Source organism: Mesocricetus auratus, unplaced genomic scaffold (genome assembly GCF_017639785.1).
Source record: "Mesocricetus auratus isolate SY011 unplaced genomic scaffold, BCM_Maur_2.0 Super-Scaffold_4256, whole genome shotgun sequence".
In the NCBI taxonomy this organism is placed as follows: domain Eukaryota; kingdom Metazoa; phylum Chordata; class Mammalia; order Rodentia; family Cricetidae; genus Mesocricetus; species Mesocricetus auratus.
In genome coordinates this window covers 15,708,921-15,731,198 of record NW_024429182.1, presented here as the reverse complement: position 1 = coordinate 15,731,198, position 22,278 = coordinate 15,708,921, and the positions used below count along the sequence as shown (strand labels likewise).

Below are 22,278 nucleotides of genomic sequence, written 5' to 3'. Positions count from 1 at the left end.
TGTGCATAGCCATCGTGTTTTATTGGATCTGGTGTCTTATTTTACAAAATATGTAGAAGAGCCCAAAATGCAAAGCAGTCCACAACGTCTGCTGGGTGGGAGGCTTTCCCCCAGACCCCAGCTGACGGAAGGTGAGCTGAGTGAGACAAGCAGGTATATTAAGAGGGGCAGCAGCATGGCAGGGTGTTGACAATAAGGTCGGACCTGGATCCTATGGTCCCTGCCCTCTAGGTGAGCTCAGGGGCACCTCTGGGTAGACTATATAGAGGAAGAGGGGCCCCTAGGACATCCTAGGGCATTGTGGAGGGTTGGGCAACAATTCCAGTGAATGCCCCTACACTGGGTTCAGACTATGGCCTGCCTTTGTCCCCCGTTCCCCTAAGGCAGCCACTAGGAGGAGTGGCAAGACTCACGTTCAGGAAAATCCCGGACTCACTCCTGCTCCTCTAAATCTAGAGGCCATGGAGAATTGCAACTGAAGCCATCAAAACAGGAGACGGGCGAGAGGGCAGGATGGGACTTTGAAAGGTGTCATCCAGGACACCTCCCACTCATCTTCCCCTGGCCACCACTCCCAACATACAAGAAGGATGGAGAGAATCCCGGGATGAACAGTTATCTGGAACCCAGGCTCTCCTAAGACACTGAGACGTTTATGGTAAATTTCTGGGACGTCGCTAAGGACATAAGGCCTTCTGGGAAGTCAGGGAACTCATATTCTGCTGGCCCCAGACAGCAGACCCGTAGAACCTGGCTCTCATGTTCTGCCAAGGCTTTCAGTTTTCCACTCCAACCGATTTCTAGGACCTAACCACTGGCTCAAGGCCAACATCTCTCTACTTTCTTGTCCCCCTCCTACAGGGCCCACAAAGGCCAGCCAGGGACATGGACAGAGCGTGTTCTCCAAGGAGGGATCTCAGAGGGAAGTCTATGAGATCAGGGGTGGGGAAAGCACCATAGCAGGAGACATTCTGCCTAACGTGGTTTCTAGAGTGGGGTTAGGAGGTAAGGAACCACTCAGTCCCTATGCCAGGGGTGTCCTCAGCACTGGGTACCAGTCCCTATGCCAGGGGTGTCCTCAGCACTGGGTACCAGGCAAGAAGGGGATGAGAGCTGTTGGGAGTTGGGAACCCTCCCTCCCAGACACACTGTTCACTCTTGCCACTTAGCTCAGGGGTCTGGACTACTGAAGCCCTGGAATTCCTACAGCCCCCAGGGTACAGGTAGGATGAGGACAGACCTGGGGAGAAAAGGGTGAGGTTCACCTGAACTAGGACTAGAGCACGGTCACCCCCAGGATGCACTAACCCCTGTCCCTGGGGGGCTAGATGACATTATCAAATAGTTGCATGGACCTCATGATGTTCTCGTCCTGTGGTCATGGCACATGGCGTGAGGGAGGCAGATTAGAGGGAGAGAGGGAAAAAAAAAGCTTGTCAGAGACACAGAGAAACACATTAACTAGAGACGGGACATTCAGAGGTAGAGAGGACGGACACACGGGGACACCTGACGTGGGGAAGGGATAAATTTCCCTTGGTCATGAAAGAACAGGATTGGGGTAGGGGTGACTTAAAGTTGGTTTAGTCCTAGAGTTGTGACCAGGGAAGTGTAGAGTGGGGAGATACCTTTTGACAAGACTCAATGAATTCCTCAATGGTCACCACGCCATCCTTGTTTCTGTCCATCTTCTGCAAGAAGGTGGTCAGGCAGAGAGAACAAGGGGAACAATGTGAGAGAGACTTAGATAAGAACCTTATTGGGCCCTGGTCTCCGTTCCCTGCACTCCAGGGCCCCCAGCCACCCAGCCCCAGGCACCTGGAAGAAGCTCTCCACGTGCTCTCTGGGTGCCTCCTCCCGGAGGGCAGGGTACGTGTACTTGCCCATCATGTCATAGATGGACTTCATGATGTCGAGCATTTCCTGTTAAGCCAAATGAGAAGATTTCTCCTAAGAGACTCCAGCCTCCACACTGAGAGGCTGAGGCAGGCCAAGGACAGACCTCTCCCCCTTACTGGTGTCACAGATACACGTTTTTTAAAAATCAGGTTCCTTTGCATCATCACCACCCGGGACGACACACACCGCCCCTCCCTCGGCCCTGCACCTCCTTGGTGATACAGCCGTCCTTGTTGAGGTCGTATAAGTTGAAGGCCCAGTTCAGCCTATCATCTATGGTTCCCCGAAGGATCACGGACAAACCAGCCACAAAGTCCTAGAAAGGAGTGGGTGGGGGAGTGGACTTTGCCAACCCATTCTTTGGATTTGGTGTGGAAATCTTGACACCCCCCCCAGCCCAAGGAAACAGGCTTGTTTGACCATCTCCTAGCTCACCTCAAAACTGACAGAGCCGTCATGGTTGGTGTCAAAGGCATTGAAGAGAAACGTAGCATAGGTGCTGGAGTCTGGGGGTGAGCGTGGGATGTGAACTTGGCCTTCAGGCAGGGGCACTGCTTCCTTTCTGTAGTACCTCAGCATCCCCAGCCCTCCAGAACCCCTCCTCAGCATCCCCAGCCCTCCAGAACCCCTCCTCAGCATCCCCAGCCCTCCAGAACCCCTCCTCAGCATCCCCAGCCCTCCAGAACCCTTCCCCCACCCCCCACCCCCGCATCCGTCTCCTCACCTCCTTGGGGGAAGAACTGTGAGTATATCTGCTTGAAGTTCTCCTCATTGACAATCCCACTGGGGCACTCCTGGGTAGGGACAACCAGACTGAGCAGAGACACAGACCCCACTTCCTTTACAGTCCCCGCACTCAGGCCAGAGACTCGCAGGAGGAGGGGAAATCACCCTGCCTCTCCTGCCTCTGTGGAACTTACCACAGAGTTCCAGTACCGGCTGGCAAGAAGACTTCCCCAGTGTACAAAAACAACACGAACTAAATCACAAGCCCAGCCTGCCACCACCAAGGGTCCTGTGGGCCCAGTCTCCCTCTTCAAAGCACCCAGGCCATACTTTCCAGGAGACTGTGAGTCAGTCAGCCAGGCCTCTCCGACTCAGCCCTTGCCCAGTTGGCTAGGCCCTTCACTCACGTTCTTGAAGCCTCGGTACAGGACCTGCAACTCTTTGCGGGTGAACTTGGTTTGTTCCTGCAGCTGCTCCAGACCCTCAGGCCGGTGACACACGGTGGACAGTTCAAACTCATCCTCCACGCTGTCTGCGGGGAGTGGTAGGGGGATAGCTTTGCCTCAGGTCAGGCCCCTGTAATCTTCAAAATAATTAACCCATCCCCCTCCTCCCAGTCCTCTGTTCCACACCCAAGGCCAGCCGGTCAGACTCAGAGCTGAGACAGTCAGAGGAGAAAGGGCACTGGTCAGCCTCCAGGTCTGTTGGGGCTAAGGCCATGCTTGGCTCCAGAGGCAGCCTTGGAGACGGACAGCCAGCCCCTTGCCGTGATGTCTTAGGAAGAGGACAGAATGGAGACCAGGGGCTCCTGAGGTCGAATCGAAGGGGCCTTTCTTGACCAGCTCAGATCACTGCAGCCCCAGCCTGGGAGAGCCCACATCCAACCCAAGCCCAGTCAAGCCCCTCCCATCCCAGCCATGCCCGAGCCATGCCCCACCCAGCTCCAGCCAATCTTTGTTCAGACCCCAATCTTGACTCCACCCTTAGTCCAGTCCCCAGGCAAGTACCCCCATCCCACCCCAACCAGGAGAGTAAGTCACCTGGGTCCATCGGGCGGGGTCTGTGGGGGCGGAGGGAGGCTGGGGCAGCTAATGCTGAAGGGAGCGAATTGTCACCAAGGAGACCAAGCCCTGTAGACACTCCCCTGGCCCCACACTCACAGGAAATCTCACAGACTTGAGTGTTTTAACACACGAGCCCCAGGCCCACGACATAGGCACATACACAGTGAACACAGACACCCAGGATGACACGAACCCTTCACAAACAGCCCCCATGTTGGATTAACTCTCCGGGTGGCACCATCGGAGTAAAGCAACATTAGATGCTCAAAAAAGCTACAGACTGGGCCTTTATATAGATAGCTTGCAAAATTCAGTATGCTTTTACACGGTGGGCAAGGCTCAGCAGAGGAAATGGAACCAATAGATAAAAAGAGGTCACTCAATTGGTGGCCATTCAGTTGAGGACCAGACTGGGACAGAAAACCTCAGTACCCTGACATGTGGGAAGGTGGACTTCATCCTCTATACCTGGTACCCTGTTAGAGCATAGGTGACATACATTCCAAGGTCTAAACAGTAGGGAAGCCACAGAGTTACAGAACAACCTAAGCCACCCTGCCATGGCCGCATGGCCTTCAGGCCTAACATACAAGCCCGATCCAGGGATGCAGACCAGGGATGCCCACAGGCACTCATGATCTGACCATATATTCATCTGTAGCCTCACATTCAGACCCAGCCCACCTCCCATCGCTCCCATCACACCTCTCTCTCTCTCTCTCTCTCTCTCTCTCTCTCTCTCTCTCTCTCTCTCTCTCTCTCATGTGAGAGCATCCCACCCCCAGAAGCATAGGAGAGGCACTTGCTTTCACTGACTGAGGGCAGGGCTTGGGGCCCGCAGCACGGCAGCAGCTTGAGGAAACGCTGCTTCAGGGCTTTTTTAGTGGGCCCTGGAGGGTGGCCTGGGAAGAGAGAAGACCCCAGGAAGGCACATTAACTCCCACCCTGCTCCCCGTTCCATTTTCCTGTCCACTCCCCCACCAATCACAAATCAACGCTGGCTGGGGTGGCGATAGGAAATGAGGAGGGCTGGGGCCGGGCTGCTACTGGGTCTCATAGGAGCCAGGCTCGGTCACTTTGTATGAGGAGAAATGGCTGGCGAGAGGGGCGGCCTCAGTGTGTTAACTGCTAACCCAACTCCTCAAGGTAATGTCTACTCTGAGGAATCTGAGTAGGACTCTCTCTCTCTCTCTCTCTCTCTCTCTCTCTCTCTCTCTCTCTCTCTCTCTCTCTCTCTCTCACACACACACACACACACACAGACACACACAGGCATGTTGTAATTTAGAATGGTGACATATTGATGACAAAAACAGTGGCCTAAGCATGTTCCAACCACACACACAAACATAATTTCTTACCTAATACTCTAATAAATATGACCAAACATAATTACACATATGGAGACCCAGATAGACCATCTCATGCATAGAATGACCAAATCACATAAACTATACGAGGACCCTAAGACATCATAACACCATGTGTTAAGGTTCTCAAGACATACACCAATGTTATTATGATATATGCATGACACTGTGACCTAAGCCTCTATGAAGGTTAATAACTATTGTTAACTTGACTACATTTAGAATCACCTAGGAAGTCAGACGGTGGTGGCGCACACCTTTAATCCCAGCACTTAAGGGCAGAGGCAGGCAGATCTCTGAGTTCGAGGCCAGCCTGGTCTACAAAGTGAGTTTCAGAACAGGGCTACACAGAGAAACCCCGTCTCTAAAAAAAACAACAGATGACTAAAAATAGCTCAGTGGCAGAGTACTTGCCTAGTATGTATAAGGTCTTAGGTTCAATTCCCTGCACTGTAAAAAAAAAAAAAAAAAAAAAAAGAAAAAGAAAAAGAAAAAAAAACTTGATTAAAAAAAATGGTGGCATGGTGGCATACAGCTTTAATCCCAGCACTTGGGAGGCAGAGGCAGGCGGATCTCTGTGAGTTCGAGACCAACTTGGTCTACAAGAGCGAGTTCCAGGACAGCCTCCAAAGCCACAAAGAAACCTGACATGAAAAACAAAAACAAACAAAAAAAAAGATAAATAAAAAAAACAACAGAAGAATCACCTAGGCGACGCACCTATGGGCATTTAATTGAAGATGAAAGACCCACCCTGAATGTGGGTGGCACCATGGGCTGGGTTTCTAGACTGAATACAATGGGGAGTGGCCTGAGTGCAGGTGGTAATTTCTCTATGCTTCCTGACCATGAGGCCTCATTATCACTCTCACTACTACATCTTCCTGACATGATGGACAACAGCTACAAACTGACTGCCAAAATAAACCCTTAAGTTGCTTTTGCCAGTTATTTCATTACAGCAAGTAACTAACATAGCAAAATTGGTACCAGGAGTGGGGTTGTCGATGTCATAAATCTGACCGGGTAGCTTATAGGTCCTTAGAACTGGTTTATGAAGGGAATAGAGAGTTTGAAGCCATGGGATAGAGAAGGCCTAAGACACTATAAGCAGAGCTTAGCGGGCCATTTTGGTGAGACTGTAGAAGACAAGAATGCCAACAGAAATGCAGACAGTGGGACTCAAGATACAGGTCAGGGGAAGAGTACTTGCCCTTGAGAGGACGTTACACACAACCCTGTGAAGGTGAAGCCTAAGCTGCATTTGGAACCTCAGGCTGCTGGAGATGCCAGGTCTACGGGAAATCGATCAAGGGAAGCTGCGGGCACCAAGTAGGGCAGGCTCATGAGAGATGCTGTGTGTGCTGCAAGTCCCAACGAGGAAGGACTACCAAAGACTTGCCGGTGCCCGCACGATGCCACAAGACCACCGATCCAAGCACTGCAGAAGTTAGTGTTCGTCTTGCTGAGTTCGAGTCTTGCCTGCCCTGCCTTTAAAATGAGGATAACTGCCTGGACCATTGTGTGTTGGAATCACCTAACTTCCTTTACTTTACCGGGGTTTACCAGGATGCCCTGCATCTCAGATTTTTGGGATTCTGAACAACCTTAGAACCAATAAAATTCTGGGAAATCGGGGCCAAGGAAAAGGTTCACTGGGTAAAAGCATTAGCCATTCATGCCCGATGACCTGAGACCAATCTCTGAGACCCAGGTGAAAGATGGAAACTGGTGAGATGCATTTGTAACCCCAGGGCTCCTATGGTGATATGGAGGGTAACTACCCAGAAGCTGACAGGCCTCATAGCCTGGAGCACAGCAGCAGCAGCAGCCAGAGAAACCCTCACTCAATGGAAAATGAGAATGGACTCCTAAAGGGTGACCTCTGACCTCCACATCACGGCATACACACACACACTAAAAAAATGTGGGGGGGGACTCATACAGATAAACTAAATATATGTTGTGCTATGAAGTAACTATGAGCCTTTGAAGACCATGGATGGGATGTTATGGTTCAATGTAATGTATCTGAGTGTTCAGTTGACAAAGGGTAGACTTGTGATGACTAGGTTTAGAATCACCCAGGAGACACACCTCTGTGTCTCTCTTTGATGCTTTGAATGAGAATGGCCTCCAGAGGGTCCTATGCTTGCATACTTGGATGCCAGTTCATGGAATTGTTTGGGAAGGATTAGGAGGTGTGGCCATGTTGGAGGAGATGTGTCACTGGGTGTGGGCTTGGAGGTTTCAAAAGCCCACACTAGGTCTAGTTGCTTTCCACGCCCCCATCTGCTGCCTGAGGAACAGGATGCAAAGCTCTCAGCTACTGCTCCAGCACCATGCCTGCCTGCTTCCCCCCATGATGAGCATGGACTAACCTTCCGAAACTATAAGCTAGCCCTCAATTAAAAGCTGTCTTGCCTTGCATGGTGTCTCTTCACAGCAAAAGAACAGTAACTGACTCTGAGGATGTTTCTAGATTGGTTTAACTCAGGAGGGAATTCCCACAATGAATATGGGTAGTAACATCACATGGGTTAGGAGCACAGACTGAATAAAAAGGAAAAAAGAAATTGAGCTGAGTATCAACACTTACTTCTCTCCTCTCTCTGACTCTGTCTCTCTCTCCCTCTTTCCCTTGCTTTCTTCCTTGATATTTTGTTTATTGGGACAGGGTTTCTCTGTGTAGTGTCCTTGCCTGTCCTGGAACTCTCTCTGTAGACCAGGCTGGCCTCGAACTCACAGAGATCCGCCTGCCTCTGCCTCCCGAGTGCTGGGATTAAAGGCGTACGCCACCACTGTCTTATTTCTGTTTTCTGACTGTGGGCACAACGTGACCAGCTGCCTCAAGTTCCTGCTGCCACAGCTAAAGACAGCTGGCCACCATGCCTTTCCCACCACGGCAGACTGTACAATCCACTCGCCCTCCCAACTGAGGTGAACGATACATTCAAACCATGAGCCAAATCCACCCCAAATCCGCCCTTCCTCGCTGGAGTTCCTTTGGTCAGGTATTTAGACACAGTGATGAGGAAACTAACACAGTCCCCATGGCACCCACATACCCATGGCTCAATGTGTCCTGGGCACATTCACTTCTCTCTCTTGAAATCCCTCACTCCGGCGGCCGGGCATTGGTGGCGCACACCTTTAATCTTAGCACTCGGGAGGCAGAGGCAGGCGGATCTATGTGAGTTCGAGGCCAGCCTGGTCTACAGAGTGAGTGCCAGGACAGCTTCCAAAACAATACAGAGAAACCCTGTCTCGAAAAGAAAGAAAGAAAAAGAAAGAAATTCCTCACTCCACGGCATCCCCAATCTTCCTTTAGAGGAGCATGGTTCCTTGTTCCCATTAGCTAGGCCATCTATGTGGGAATCTGGCACTTTTGGGTCCTCTGTTGCATGACCGGCTCTCTGAAGGTGAAGTGCCAGCAGACTGACACAGTAACGGATCACAGAGAGCTGGTGATGGTTCATGCCTGGGAAGCAGAGGCAGGAAGATCTGGCTCAAGGCTAGCTCCTGATTGTGTGTCCTTCACTGTAACCGAACCCCGAGGGGCCCTTAGCACCACGACCCCTGTCTCTCAGCAGCACCCACCTACAGATAACGGGGCTGGACCCCCTGGATCTGCTGCACTGACTACGGAAGACTTCATTACCGACCTCCTTTAGTTATGTCACTCTGTCTTGTCCTCCATGCCACACTGACCTCCCAAGCCAGGCTCCGCTCACAGGGCTACTCTGCCCCCAAGGGGGTGACTATATAAGGTTACAGCCTTCTCCCCTCTAACCCATCCCGTCTACCCCCACCTCACCCAGAGCTACGGAAAGGTGGGAGGGAGCAATGGGTCAGTCAGGGATCGATGGTGGCCTGGCCCCTGGCCCAGGCCTCCATTAGCCTGGACTCTGGTTTCCCGAAGCCGGATCATGCACAGGACCTCTGATGGTATTGTCAGTCCCCCAGGCCATGGGTGGCTTTTCTGCTCCTCCCACCTTCCTGCTCCCCCATGTCTCCTGCTTGCATGGAAGAGAGAGGCTGCTGCCATCTTCTGTAATGCTGCTGGGTTTTTCCAGATGGCCCCCGGCTCACCACCACAGTCTAAAGGGGATGGTGGGTGACAGGCGGATGGCCTCCTGTGACAGCAGCCCAGCCTCCTCAGTAAGTCTACGGTTAGCTCCTCCTTCCTACCTCAGTAACTGCAGCACTACGGTAGAGGACACTCTGACTGAACGCTACAACAGGCAACTCCTAGACCTTCCTCTTGTTCCCAGCTTCCTGGACATCTTCCCAGTTCTCCATCCTACAGCCTCCTTACCCCCTCCCGCTGCCTGTCAGGGTTCCTGCAGTCTCTAATGGTGAGTGATGGTGTCCCACAGAGTCACAAGGGTCTTTCTGGGGGGCGGGGGACCCCGGCGCGGGAGGAGCATAAACGCTTCCCTGTGGATCACCGATGCTATTCTCCTAATGTGGGACAGGACATATGGAAGCCCCAGGGCATTCTTCCCTTACTTCCAGGAGTCTGGGAGGTGAGGGTTTGAGATGTCCGGCCATGGTCTGACCCACTCTTGAGCCCCAGACTGGACAGAGCCACAGTTGTCCCGGTCATAATGTTCCCACTCCTGGGCCCAAGAATCCACCCTCCCTTTCAGTCTGGTGCTAGATGTGTGCAGGGAACGCCGGAACCTCACACACTCAACCTACTACCCAAAGAGACTTGGCCACACACCCTGCCCAGCAAGCAGTGTGGTCTGGGAAGTCAGTCACTTTCTCACAAAGCCACAAGTCTTGCCACTGTGACTGTCACATATATAAGTTTACACACCTTGTCTTCTCTTACACATGAACAGAGTGACATCCCATGTGACACACACTCAATTCACACACACCACAGAAAAACTCTACCTGTGACTACACTGGTGTGGAGCCACACCTCGGTAGTCGCTGTGGGACTCTAGCTCCAAAAGGGACTCGGCCTGGTGCTATCTCGGACCTTTTCTCACTCTAGACATCACATGCCTATCTCCAGACTACTGGCATGCCCCAGGTTCTTCTCAGTCTCCCCATGCCCCTCCCCCATGCTTTACCACTTCCTTCAGACCAGCTCCTTGGAGACACCCTTATTATTTCCCATCAATCCTCTTCCCTAGAAGTCCCTCACTCACCTGCTCACCCCTGCCCCAGGCATGAAGATAGTGCAACCCGGTCCCCAAATAGAGCAGCTCAGACATGCCCAGCTACCTGGGTTACCTTCCAAGGAGACAGGCTCAAAGAGGCCAAACTGCTCCAGGACCTTGACAAAAAGAACCAGGACCACGAGTACAGCCACCATCTCCAGCCCTTCCAGGGTCATGGCTGTCCTGGGGCATGGCCCCCACCTACTGATGCTCAGACACAAGGCTGTCCCACACCGTTCCCCCCTCAGGCTCCCCTGCCTGAGTAAGACTGAATAAGACCGCCCTGCGGTCTCCTGCCCTGCGGTCTCCAGCCCTGGGTCTCCTCCCTTTCCCTTTCCCCGCCTCTGCCCCCCACAGCTCCCAGCCACAGCCTCCGCCTTCCTCTTTGGGCCACCTCAGCCTTCGGACCAGCACTTCCTCCTCAGGATATTTTGGTGTGAGGGAGATGGGCTTAGAAAAGGGAGGCAGTGACCTGCCCCAGTCTGTGAGGAGAGCTTCTGTGAGGAGAGCTTCTGTGAGGAGAGCTTCCCCTAGACATTCTGTGTGCCACAAGGAGGGGACAGAGAGAGCATCCTTACTTAGAAGGGAGAGAGCAGGGCAGGGTGTGTGTGAGAAGCTGTCACCTGCACCCGGGTGAGTAACATATGGGTGAAAACACATTGCGAGTTCTGTGTGGGTTTGGGAATATGTATGTCCCCCTTTTATGTGTCTGTGTTTATGTGCATCTGTCAGTCACAAAGGTGTGTTTGGGGGTGTCTATGTGTGTGGAGATTTCTGAGTGTGTGGGGCAAGGTGTGTGTTTAGGAGGCTTGTGGACTGTGGGTCTGAAGGGGACGGATGTGCTGTATAATTGGGGAGTAGGTCTATGGTTGTATTAACACTCTGACAGAGGATTGTGTGAGCACATAAGGGGATACAAATGACCTCTCCTGTCAGAAGGACACTATCAGCATCGATCGAGGTTGTCATGGAGACCATGAGGCAGGAAGCACTCTCTTCCCACAGGCCACAGGCAGTGAAACTGAGGCCCAAGGGAGGGAGGATTAGGCAGGAAAAAGGCCGCTGGCCCCTTCCTGGCCCTCTAGGAAGGAAACTTACTGAGGCCGTCTTGGGACTCAGAGGGCTAAGGCTCCTGTGGAAGGTGGGGAGGTTGTGTTTTCCCCTTCTTCAGGCTAAAGCCTCATTCTGGAAATGCCAGGGCTTGATCCCTTTTTGGGGAGAAGCCCAGGATGGGAGGCAATTGTGAGCTCCCCAAGGCACACCCCCCTAAGCATTCTCCTTCCTGGTATGGGGCAGTGAGTGGGAGTGGGGAGGCCTTTCGGAGACAAAGGCCTTCTGAGTTAACACTGTTTCCAAGGCACAGCAACCCGGCACTCAGTGTTTACCTGATGATGCATTGTAGCTTACTGATGCTATCAAATCGAACTTTCTCCTTACATCTCTGAAGGCATCTCCCTAAGACAGGTGGAGAAGCCAGAGCCAGAGAGAGCATACCTCTAACACCAGTGCCTCGGTTTCAACCACTCCGGGCCTGTCCTCTGTGGTTCCCTTCTTAGAAGGCAAGGCTCTGTCGGGATGGTCCGCTCTGCAGCTCCAGGATTAGAGTCTCAGTTGGGCGGGAACCAGTCCCTGTGCACCAGCTAAGGGTTTAACTGCAGTTCTACACGGCTACCACTGGGGGTCAGTGTCTACCTCCTACCCTATCTCACCCCTGTGTCCATCTCCTTTCTTGCTGTCCTCTGGAGATCTATGCCTGCTGTGTCTCCGTCCTCAGTGCCTACCTCCCCTGTGCTGGTGGCAAGAAGGGAGTCAATTGACAAGGTGGCAGCGGTTTCTCAGACCTTAGAAGTTGTTGCTTCACAGATGAAAACAGTAACTATCCCAGCACCACACTCCAGCCTGGCATTTAATGCCCTCTCACCAGCCAATGCCCTTTGTTTCAGCCAATTCGGCTGCCTCTGTCAAACAGACAGTGCTACCTGGATGAGCGCAGACTCCGTTATGCTCTGAGTCTGTGAAGCTCTCCTTTTCACTGTCCTAGAGGTCTCACCCACCCTTTCCAGGCAGCTTAATTCTCCTCCCTTCAGAGCCTTCGGTCCTCAGCTACCCGGCTAGTTCTATCCAATTCCTTGAGCTGGGCTGCATGGCCCGTGCCTGTGATCCCAGGCATGGAAAGTGGATGCAGGAGGATTAGGCATTCAAGGTCAGCCTTGGTTACATGAGGAGCTTGAGGCTAGTCTGGGCTATATGAAATCCTGTTTCCAAAAATCAACCAACCAACCAACCAACCAACCAACCAACCAAACCAACCAACCAACCAACCAAACCAACCAACCAACCAACCAACCAACCAACCAACCAAACCAACCAACCAACCAACCAAACAACCAACCAACCAACCAACCAACCAACCAACCAACCAACCAAACAACCAACCAACCAACCAAACCAACCAACCAACCAACCAACCAACCAAACAACCAACCAACCAAACAAACAAACAAACAACCAACCAACCAACCAACCAACCAACCAACCAACCAACCAAGGACAACAAAACCAACCAACCAACCAACCAACCAACCAACCAACCAAGGACAACAAAACCCCAATACCCTGTTGAATCCATAAGACACAGCACCTAACTCCACACTGTTAGTGGCAGAAACCCAACAGAGAGATGGTGCATGGGCCAAGGTGCTGGACTCCCCATGCTCATTCAAATCACAGTTTGCAACTTGCACCAAACTGGGTGGATCCCCTACCCTTTACATTTAGAAAGTATTGTTTGCAGCTGGGCATTGGTGGTGCAGGCCTTTAATCCCAGCACTCGGGAGGCAGAGTGGATCTCTGTGAGTTCGAGGCCGGGCTGGTCCAACAGCCTCCAAAGCAATACAGAGAAACCCTGTCTTGTAAAACCAAAAAAAAAAAAAAAAAAAAGGCGTGCGCCACCACCGCCTCGATGAGTTAGTGTGTGTGTGTGTGTGTGTGTGTGTGTGTGTGTGTGTTTGGGTTTTCACCTCACAAAGTTTTTGGTGGGGATGAACGAACTAAAGCATGAGATGCCATTGGGCAGGCACATTAGTCACTGCTAAGTAAACATTACCACTATCACTAACACACACTCCTCCCAGAGTTCCCCAGCACCCCGTAGTTTAGAGTTTTCACATTTGCTACTATGATTAGTTTTCTGTTTTTTTTTTTCAGATAGGGTCTTTCCCTCCTTTAGATTTGTTGTCTCTGTATAAGAGTTTTGTCTGAATGTATATGCGCACATGCATGCTTGGTGCCCGTAGAGGTTTAAAGAAGGAATCAGATCCCCTGGAACTGGAGTTACAGATGGTTTTGAGCCACCACGGTGCTGGGAACCAAATTCGGGTCCTTAGTAAGAATAACAACTGCACTTAACTACTGAGCCATTTTTCCAGCCCCTAGACAGGGTCTTAGTGATTCCTAGCCTGGCTCCAACCTTGAATTCCAGATCTCCCCACCACCATGCTATTCTGATGGCTTCTCGTGGCAACGCCATGAAGTCTACAGCAAACAGCGTTGTTCACCTTTTACTGAGGTACAGAAAGTCCAGAGAGAGAAGGGGACTTGCTCAAGGCACTCAAATAAGAAGAGATCATTTGGAGATTGGATTTGATCTTGTGTGTTCTCAACCACATTCCACGTGCCTGGATGGTCAAGGACTAAACAGGTAATGTGGCATACACCTGTGCTCTAAGCACCTGAGACAGTGAGGCTGGGGGGTCTCTCAAGTTCCAGTCAGCTGGGCCACAGAAGGAAACCCACTAAGAATAAAAATAGAACACACACAAACTGAGCACAAGCTTGACACCCGTGGAACAAGGTGAAGGAGACCCAGACTCAAGCCTAACTTTCAGTGGGCCGGGGAGACAGGCCCCATGGAGAAAAGCTCATTTAAAATAGTCCTCTCGGCCGGGCGTTGGTGGCACGCGCCTTTAATCCCAGCACTCAGGATTAAAGTTCGAGACCAGCCTGGTCTACAAAAGCTAGTTCCAGGATAGCCTCCAAAGCCACAGAGAAACCCTGCCTCCAAAAAAAAGTTGTTTTCTCGTAAGACCACTATGTGACAAACTGTTCTAGGCAGGCCTTTAAATGAGTTACATAATAGCAAAAGCTGGTTTTGTGGTACTGAGGATCAAACCCAGGGCCTTGTACATCTGGATAATAGTTTTGGAGCGGAGACCCAGCAGTTAAGAGCACACACTGCTCTTTCAGAGGATGTGGGTTCAGTTCCTACACCAGACAGCTCACCACCTCCTGTAACTCTAGCTCCAAGAACCTTTGGCGCCCTCTTCTGGTCCCTAGTGGTATCTGCATAAACACTACATACAAACATACAAGTTTTAAAAAATAGATACATCCCTAACCTTTGGGGTATGTGTTTGTTTTTAAAGCTATATCCTGAGTCTAGGGGCTTGCTAGGTAGCCTAGGTTCTCCTGCTCTACGTCTTACTTGCTGGAATTACATGTCCCACTGTGTCCGATTTTAAGTGCACAGGCCTGTAATACTAGCACACAGGAGGCTGAGGCAGGCACATCTTGGAGTTTGAGGCCAGTTCTAGGCCACCCAGCCAAGGCTACATAGTGAGAACACATCTAAAAAGAAGAACAACAAAAGTCAGCATTTGGTCAGCCCATTTGTTTGAATATGTATTAGTTCATGTCACCTCCACCCTAAACCGACAGGAACTGTGGTTCATCACATGGTTTTCCCCAAGAAGTAATTAATATTCTGGTAAAGAAGGACTTCGGCTGAAGTTTATCATGTGCCAGCTCTCTCTACCATCTCATCGTTGGTCTTGGGGGTGTTAAAAAGGCAGTTTATGTTGGGAGAGCTAAGGGTAACAATTTAAAAGGGCTGGATCCTACGAGAGCTAAGCAAACTACCTGCATTGAAAGAGGCACCGTCGTTGTTTTGTTTTGTTGTCTCTTGAGGTGGTTGTCCTGGAACTCACCTTGTAGACCAGCCTGGCCTGGAACTCACAGAGATTCGCCTGCCTCTGCCTCCCGAGTGCTGGGATTAAAGGCGTGCTCCACCATTGCCCAGCTAGGCACCATCTTTAATTAAAAGGAAGAAATACAAAGGCATCATAGCAGTGCCCCTGCTTCCTGCTGTTGGAGAGATGAGAGGACCTGCATCCCACTGTCTTGTCCACTGTCTTCCTTCTTCCCTTCCAGCTCTCAGAGACCTTGACCCAGTCTCCCGGTGACTTCTGGGTTTAAATCGACTAGGCTTCTGGTGAAAGGGTCTGCAGGAATCGAGAAAACACGCTCTTCCCTAGGTCTCCCATCCCCCTACAAAGACTTCTCAAGTCTTAGAGTCCAATGAGGCTGAGCTGGACCTGACTTCACTCTTCCATTGGCTTTTGCTCATCAGTCATCTTTGGAGGCTGTCCTGGCACTCCCTCTGTAGACCAGGCTGGCCTCGAACTCACAGAGATCTGCCTACCTCTGCCTCCCGAGTGCTGGGATTAAAGGCGTGTGCCACTGCCGCCTGGCGCTCCTCATCACTTTTGTGGTGCAAGAGTCTATGGCCTGCAAGGCGAATACAGGACCTAGAGCCACATCGCTGTTCTCACAATGAAAGCTTTTCCTTTCCTTTTTCTTTTTTTCCTTCGAGACAGAGTCTTACTATGTAGCCTTGGCTGTCCTGGAACTTGCTACATAGTTGCTCTATAGACCAGGACTTAGAACTCACAGAGATCCTCCTGCCTCTTCCTCGGGAGTGCTGGGATTAAAGGTGTGAAACCACCTCCTGGCTCATGACCTTGTACTTCTTTTTTTTTTTCTTCCTTGTTTTTTTTTGAGACAGGGTTTCTTTTTGTAGCCCTGGCTGTCCTAGAATTAGTTTTGCAGACCAGGCTGGCCTTGAACTCATAGAGATCCGCTGTCTCTGCCTCCCAAGTGCTGGTACTAAAGGCCTGTGCCACCACCCCCCTTACAGAGTGAAATTTTAATGGAGTCACTTCAGGTAAAGTGAGAACTCAAAACTAAAGTGTTAGGGCACTGGGCTGGCCCTTCCCAGACATCTCAAATCTCACCACAGAGATGCTGCTACCATTCAGTCATTTATTTTCCATGGCTCAGGTCTGGAAAAATACTGCCCTGTGGAGGAGCCCACACCCTATGCCATCTGCTCTCCACTGTCACTGTGTCACCGAAGACCCCAAAGCCCTTCTCTCAGTCCCCCATCCCATTCTTCCCCAGCTACTCAAAAAGACACCGCAGCCCCCGACTGCATCAGGTGATTAATGACTCCCTAGGCGGTGGGGCTATTTTGGGTCCTGGAAGTCATGTCTGCAGTGATTGAGAGCTGGCCCTGCCTGGCTTCAGCCATCTGTCACTGGAGACAAGCCCAAGCAGGGGGCTTGAGGGGACACATGCTCCCCAAGAGACTTGAAAGTATGGCTCTCACTCAGCCCCAATTCTCCTCTTGAAGATACATGGCAAAAAATGGCCCCAATTCTTGACTATACTCCAGGGCCCAAGGGGAACCTCATGTAAGAAGGGAAAAACTACAGATCCCGGAATGCCACGGGGCCCTTCCCAGACATCTATGCTATGGTTGCTTCAGTTCCCTTCAGGACAGATGAGGTGAGAATTCCAGGTTCTGTGGGCCCAGGCAGCCCTACGGATACCCAAGTGGAGGCATGCGCGAATCTCCACAGCACCATAGGAAGCCCACAACTCACACATCATAAATCCCACAAACTCCATGCCAGCGTACAACTTCATGAAAGTCCTCATCAGTTTCCTGACTCGGGGCTTTCAAACCAAACTCCAAAGCATAAAATCCCAGGGATGTGCAGTCCCAGGGTGCAGCCTTGGAGACGTGCAATTTAGTATGTAATGCCCAATCCCACTAACACAGACTCCCAGAGACAAAGCAGTGACAATCTGGGCTACAGTTCCTGCCGTCTGGTCAGACGTGGACTCACTAGTGAGCTTAGCTTGTTCTACCTTCATTTTCCCCCTTTATTTTTCGACACTGACAGGTTATTGTAAGACACCCCACAAAACTCAGGTAATGCGATACAGGCTGCCCCTTTCCCCCCCGTCAGCGGCAAGCGTCCTCCTCACATTCCTGCGCCCCCTCCTTTGAGTCCCTTCATTCTTCAGTGAGCAGCCCTACCCTCTCCAATGTTGTGAGCCAGGATGCCACTTCCTTTTATCTTATCCTGCTGCTTCAGGAGTGATCACTGCTCTACTGTCAGATTGCCCTTACCCCGATTACGTGCGAGCCCCTGTTTCTTCGGATTCCTTCTCTCCGCCTCTTTACGGCTCCAATCCCGAGCCACTAATTTTTAGAGGGGTCCTGCCCTTCCCTTCCCTTCCTCATACCTGGCGACAGCGACCCAGTCACCAACTGGTAGAGGGATCGAGCTGCCTGCCCCAGCGGGCTCCGGCACCTGCGGGGGCAGCGGTTCATGGCTGGGCTCAGAGAGCTTTGTCCAAGCTCCGCCCCCACGGTCCCTGGCTGAGGGGCGGTGCCGCCCCCGTTGGAGTGGGCGGTGCAAGAGGGCCAGCCGGGCAGGCGGGGAGTCTCACACCCCGAGCGTCTCATCTGCAGGTTGCTGGCCTCACGAGAGCACCTTGACCAGATCATCATGAGCACTCTGCACCCACCCCCAAAGCTCTCAGAGACAGGGGCGTGGCGGAGCTTTCTCTCCAACGTCTTCTGGATTTCTGGTAAGGAAAACAGGTACACACAAATTTCGAAAGAAAAGCTGGATGACTTATTTTAAATCGGGTCTTGTCTGGCACTTGCTACCATGGTTCAGGCTGGCCTCGAACTTACAGCAATGCTCCTGTCTCATCTTTCCAAGTGCTGGGATTACAGACGTGAACCACTATACCAGGAAGGTTTTTTTTTTTTATTGCTCTATTTTAACCCCTCTCTGGCTGTTTCTCCCACCCCCACCTCCCATATTAGCACAGGGACGTTACAGGGGTGAGAGGACACAGTTGTCATGGCAACTCTCCACACTTCCTGGGCCGGAGGGAGGAGAAAGAGGACAGTGTATCAGTGTGGTGAAGAGGCGGCGCTGTGTGCCTAGTGCTGCCTTCCTGGCTCCACATCGCGTTCAGAACTATGTCTGGTGTTGTCTTTCGAGTCTTCTGACAACACACGCAACAAGTAGAATCCCCTCATCCGTGGGTCTCTGTCTAAAGCCCTTTCTAGGACTTATCATTGTCGTTAAAACTCCAGGTAAATCCTTCCAGCGTTAACACTTCCAACTCCTGGGAAAGGCCATAGAAGATGTGCGATCCAATTTTGCCCACTGTGTGTGGGAGGGGCAGGGGAGTAAGCCTACATTCAAGGAGACAATTATCCCCAAACCCCACACTTGGTCAACTTGATGCCTTGGCAACGGAGCCCCTGAGCGTCATACGGAGGGCTCTTTAGCCACACGGGGGCACTCCACACTCAGGAACCACACTTTATTGCCGATGGAACAAGACTCCGGAGATCCTGGCCCCAGGCTCCACTCAGGACCCAAGTGTCTGTTGAATTTGTACTGCCTTTTCTCTCCTCTTTTCAGCGGGGTTCGCTGCTAAGCGCTGGTGTCAGCCTTCCCCACTCTGCGGCACTGCCAAACGGCCCCGATGAGCAAGTAACACACCAACAATGGGGGGAGGGGGCTCCCGGACCACATCCTACACTACCCGGACTAAGAAACTGTCTTTTCCGACTGTTAGAGCTTGAGGCAAAACTGGAACAGTCGGGGTGTATCTAAGATGCTCTGAGGCATAACTTTAAGGGCACTACACTGTCAGCCTAATCAACCAAGACGACAGAGACGTTGCCTCGTCCTCTACCCCAAATCCCATTGAGGTTGCATAGGGAAGGGGAGGGCGGGAGCATGCTTCAGCACCGTGGACAACGACGCCCCTTTGGGATCCAATCAGCAGGCTCCAGTCACAAGCTAAGGCCCTCTTCAGGAATGAGAGGTTCTGGTAGTCTTTTTTTCTAGTCACGTCAGAGCTATCTACAGCGAGGATGCTGATGACCGGTCACGGTTATAGGTTCTAGACCTTCTTTCCTTTGGGAGGCTGTCAGCAGCCAGGAGGATGCACACAGTAGGGAACATGAGGCCAAGGCAATAAAAGTCATACAACTGACATACTTCCACTCCTGACTGTGTCTCCACCCTCCCCAAATCCTGCCACACTTTAGTCAGATAGGACGGCAGGAAGGCAGGGCGTGATGGTACACACTGATTCTAGCACCCTGGGAAGTGTGGTAGGAGAGTTTGAAGTCTGGGTCCAGCTTGAGCTACCTAGTAAATGAGTTCAAGGCCAGAAACACCATCTCACAGTAAGTTAATTAAAAGTCAATCACATAGCCCAGAAGGAGGAGATCATGCCCTAAGGGGAGAATCAGGACAGGAAGCAGCCTGACTCCAGAGCTCCTGGACCCTTACTGCGTTCCAGGGTCCTAAGGGTACAGAGTAGAACTGGATCCCACACGGTGCCCACACGGTGAGCATTCTTCCTTCTGGGGTCTTGACATGCAGCTAGTGTGGTGCCAAAGCCGGTCGGTAGAGACTCTTTCTTAAAGCCCGCCCGACATCCTGGCCCCCTTCCCTGCTTCCCAGGTCTGACCCTGACTCCACCAAGGAAGGGCAGGGTCTATGGTCCTCCCCTCTTGCCCGGCTGTTTCTGTCTTAGGAGAGACGGCCTTCCTCCTATTGTTGGTTGGAGTTCTGAGGGAGACTGTACTAGGATGCCATACAAAGTCATTTCCATAAACACACATGTCTGCCTACAAATTCAGACCTCTACAAGTACACAGATGTACCTGGTCCACAGACCCTCCCAACGTGATCTGGAGTGGAGGGCATGAGGGCAGCCTTACTCAACTTCCCAGACTCACGACTTCCACTTCTGGCTCTGAAGGAGAGTGAGAAGGTGAGGTTTGGGTGAAGTTCTAAAGGAGTTGTTGGTGATTTAAGGATCTGAGTAATTATTCTCCTTCGTGGGAACTAACCCAGCACTAACCGAAGGCTCTCTACAGGGCCCGGGTGCTGGAACCATAGGGTGCTTCTGCAAGTCCCTGAGGTCCCTTGTGTGTCCTTGAGTTATTTGCAGAAAATGGAGGGAGTTAGTGTGGGACCCTAAAGACCCTCACTAACACTAGAAAGACATAAAAGACATGAACACTCACAGAGCACCATGCATGGGAGTACACAGCACCAAATGCCAAAACAACCCTAACCCCACAACCACAACCACACGTTTAATGAGTCTTATGAGGAGACAGAGCAACGCAAAGTGACATCTTGGTGCACTCTGGTAGTTACATGCCACTTTATACAGAATCATTCAAAGCTCATAGCTGAACATGCAACAGACACGCGGTCAAAACAACTTCACTAGTGCAGCCGGAATCCTACACAACCACACTCGAACATCTGGCAAGACCATGAAATCGCTCTGCCTCATGCGGTCACACTCACCCTGGCTGTCACCAAACCTCGGGGCACATGGCAACTAGCTGTGGGAGGCGCACATATACATACACAGACACACAGGAATGACAGGTGCGCACGCACGTAACACCTCCCACTCCAGACACACTCCTAGCCCGGTGTCACGCACGCCTACACCTGCTGCCTCTCCACACCTGCCTCACCTGCTCTTCCTCCCCCCTCCCCCCACCAGCCTAAGCTTTGAATCCCAGGGTCTTGCCGCCCAGACCAGCCTGGAAGGTGCGTGTGAATGGGGCAGAGTGTGGGCAGGGGCCAAGCCAGGGTCAGAGATGCCGAAGGGTCTAGGGGGAGGGAGTCCGCCCACCCGCCCAGGACCCCCGAGCCACCGACTCACCCGTAAGCTGGTCGTAGGAGCCGTCCAGATCTCGGGATTCGGACAAACTCTCCTTCCGGCCTTGGCCCCGCATGGCCCCCGGCGCCCCGCTCCCGCCTGGGCCGTGGGAGGGGGCGCCGGGTGGCCGGGATAGGGAGCTCACACGGCGCCCCCTGGCGGCGCAGCGACCTGCCGGGGCCGGGGGCTGGGAGTAGGGGCTGACAGGGCTTTTGTCTGGGGACTCCCTGGGTTTTAGGGCCCACCCCGGGGTCCCGGGGCAGGAGCGGGAGGCTTGGGCAGGGAGATAGCGTGGAGCGGGAGGCAGAGTGGAGCTGAGAGCCGAGTCGGAGCCCAGCCGCTTCTCCTCCGCCCCCTCCCCGCGGCTGTCACAGCCGCCTCCCCCCTTAGGAGCTGCCCGGATTGGCTCCCCCTACCCCCGCCCCCCCATCCTCTGCTTCCCGGAGGAGGCACGCGGTTAAAGGGTGAACTGGAAAGTGCCGGGAGGGAGACTTGCTCTCCTGCTACACCACCCACTAAACTGCGGGGCTTGGGGGACGAGGGGGCCAGAAAAGCCCCCTGTAAGGGACCCAAGCCCCCAACTCAGACGCCCCCTTCCCCCACAGTCAGTCAGTGCTGCCCAGTAGGGCCAGAGCCTGGGGGTTATGTCTGCGTGAGTCCCTTGTTCCCTCTTGTCTTCACGTCAGCCTTATTTTCTCGGTTGTTCCTCCTGCCGCCTGTTGTGTGTTCCCAACCAGCTGCCGCCATGGGCATGCGAAGCCAACCCGGCCTCTGGGCACAGGCTCACTGGTGGCATGGGGTACATTTGTCTCTCTCAAGTTCCAGCAGGGGCTTCACCTTCAGACTGCCCTCATATTCCCTGATCTGGTGACAGCCCCGCCCCCGCCCCCCCCACCCCATCCACTCCACCCCGCCCCCCCCCACCCCGAGGTAAAGGGAAGTTGTAAACCGGGTCCGTTTCAAGTCTTCATGGCTCCTGTCTTCCTTTTTTCTCTCAACTTTTCTGTCTCTTTCTCTCTGCCACCTGCTGCCTGAGACTCTTTGTTTTCCAGCAGATTTAGGGAGCTTCTGAAAGGTTTGGGCATCCAGGTGAGGATGCATAGGAAAAGAGAGAAGAGATGCGTCCCTGGTGAAGCCACGCCCTTCTCTGAAGGCAGGACTAGCATGCACAGGACTCCCTCCATCTCC

At 52.4% G+C, this 22,278-nt stretch overlaps 1 protein-coding gene across 6 annotated transcripts; it reads right to left on the bottom strand.

Annotated features, from left to right (window-relative positions):
- Positions 1-21,450, bottom strand: Kcnip2 (potassium voltage-gated channel interacting protein 2). Of its 6 annotated transcripts, none has more exons than XM_040743750.1 (10): positions 21,094-21,450; positions 4,496-4,591; positions 3,666-3,764; positions 3,033-3,157; positions 2,624-2,693; positions 2,335-2,405; positions 2,108-2,215; positions 1,819-1,923; positions 1,629-1,691; positions 1-1,372 (listed from the first exon to the last, which is right to left on the bottom strand). In XM_040743750.1, the coding sequence occupies exons 1-10, from the start codon at positions 21,164-21,166 to the stop codon at positions 1,325-1,327; spliced, it is 858 nt and encodes a 285-aa protein (XP_040599684.1). In that variant the 5' UTR covers positions 21,167-21,450; the 3' UTR covers positions 1-1,324. The 6 variants fall into 6 exon arrangements, with proteins under 6 accessions (XP_040599684.1, XP_040599677.1, XP_040599679.1 ...); XM_040743743.1 differs by having other exon boundaries at positions 3,666-3,719; positions 21,094-21,449; XM_040743745.1 differs by lacking the exon at positions 3,666-3,764 and having other exon boundaries at positions 21,094-21,449.
- Positions 21,451-22,278: the final 828 nt, after the last annotated feature.

What these genes read in the sequence shown, in the direction of transcription:
- Kcnip2 (XM_040743750.1), bottom strand. Translation starts at nt 21,166, where the DNA reads ATGCGGGGCCAAGGCCGGAAGGAGAGTTTGTCCGAATCCCGAGATCTG. An exon ending in ACCCCGCCCGATGGACCCAG is followed by an intron (nt 3,158 to 3,665) that starts GTGACTTACTCT and finishes CACTCCCCGCAG; the next exon opens with ACAGCGTGGAGGATGAGTTT. An exon ending in TCATTGAGTCTTGTCAAAAG is followed by an intron (nt 1,373 to 1,628) that starts GTATCTCCCCAC and finishes CCATGACCACAG; the next exon opens with GACGAGAACATCATGAGGTC.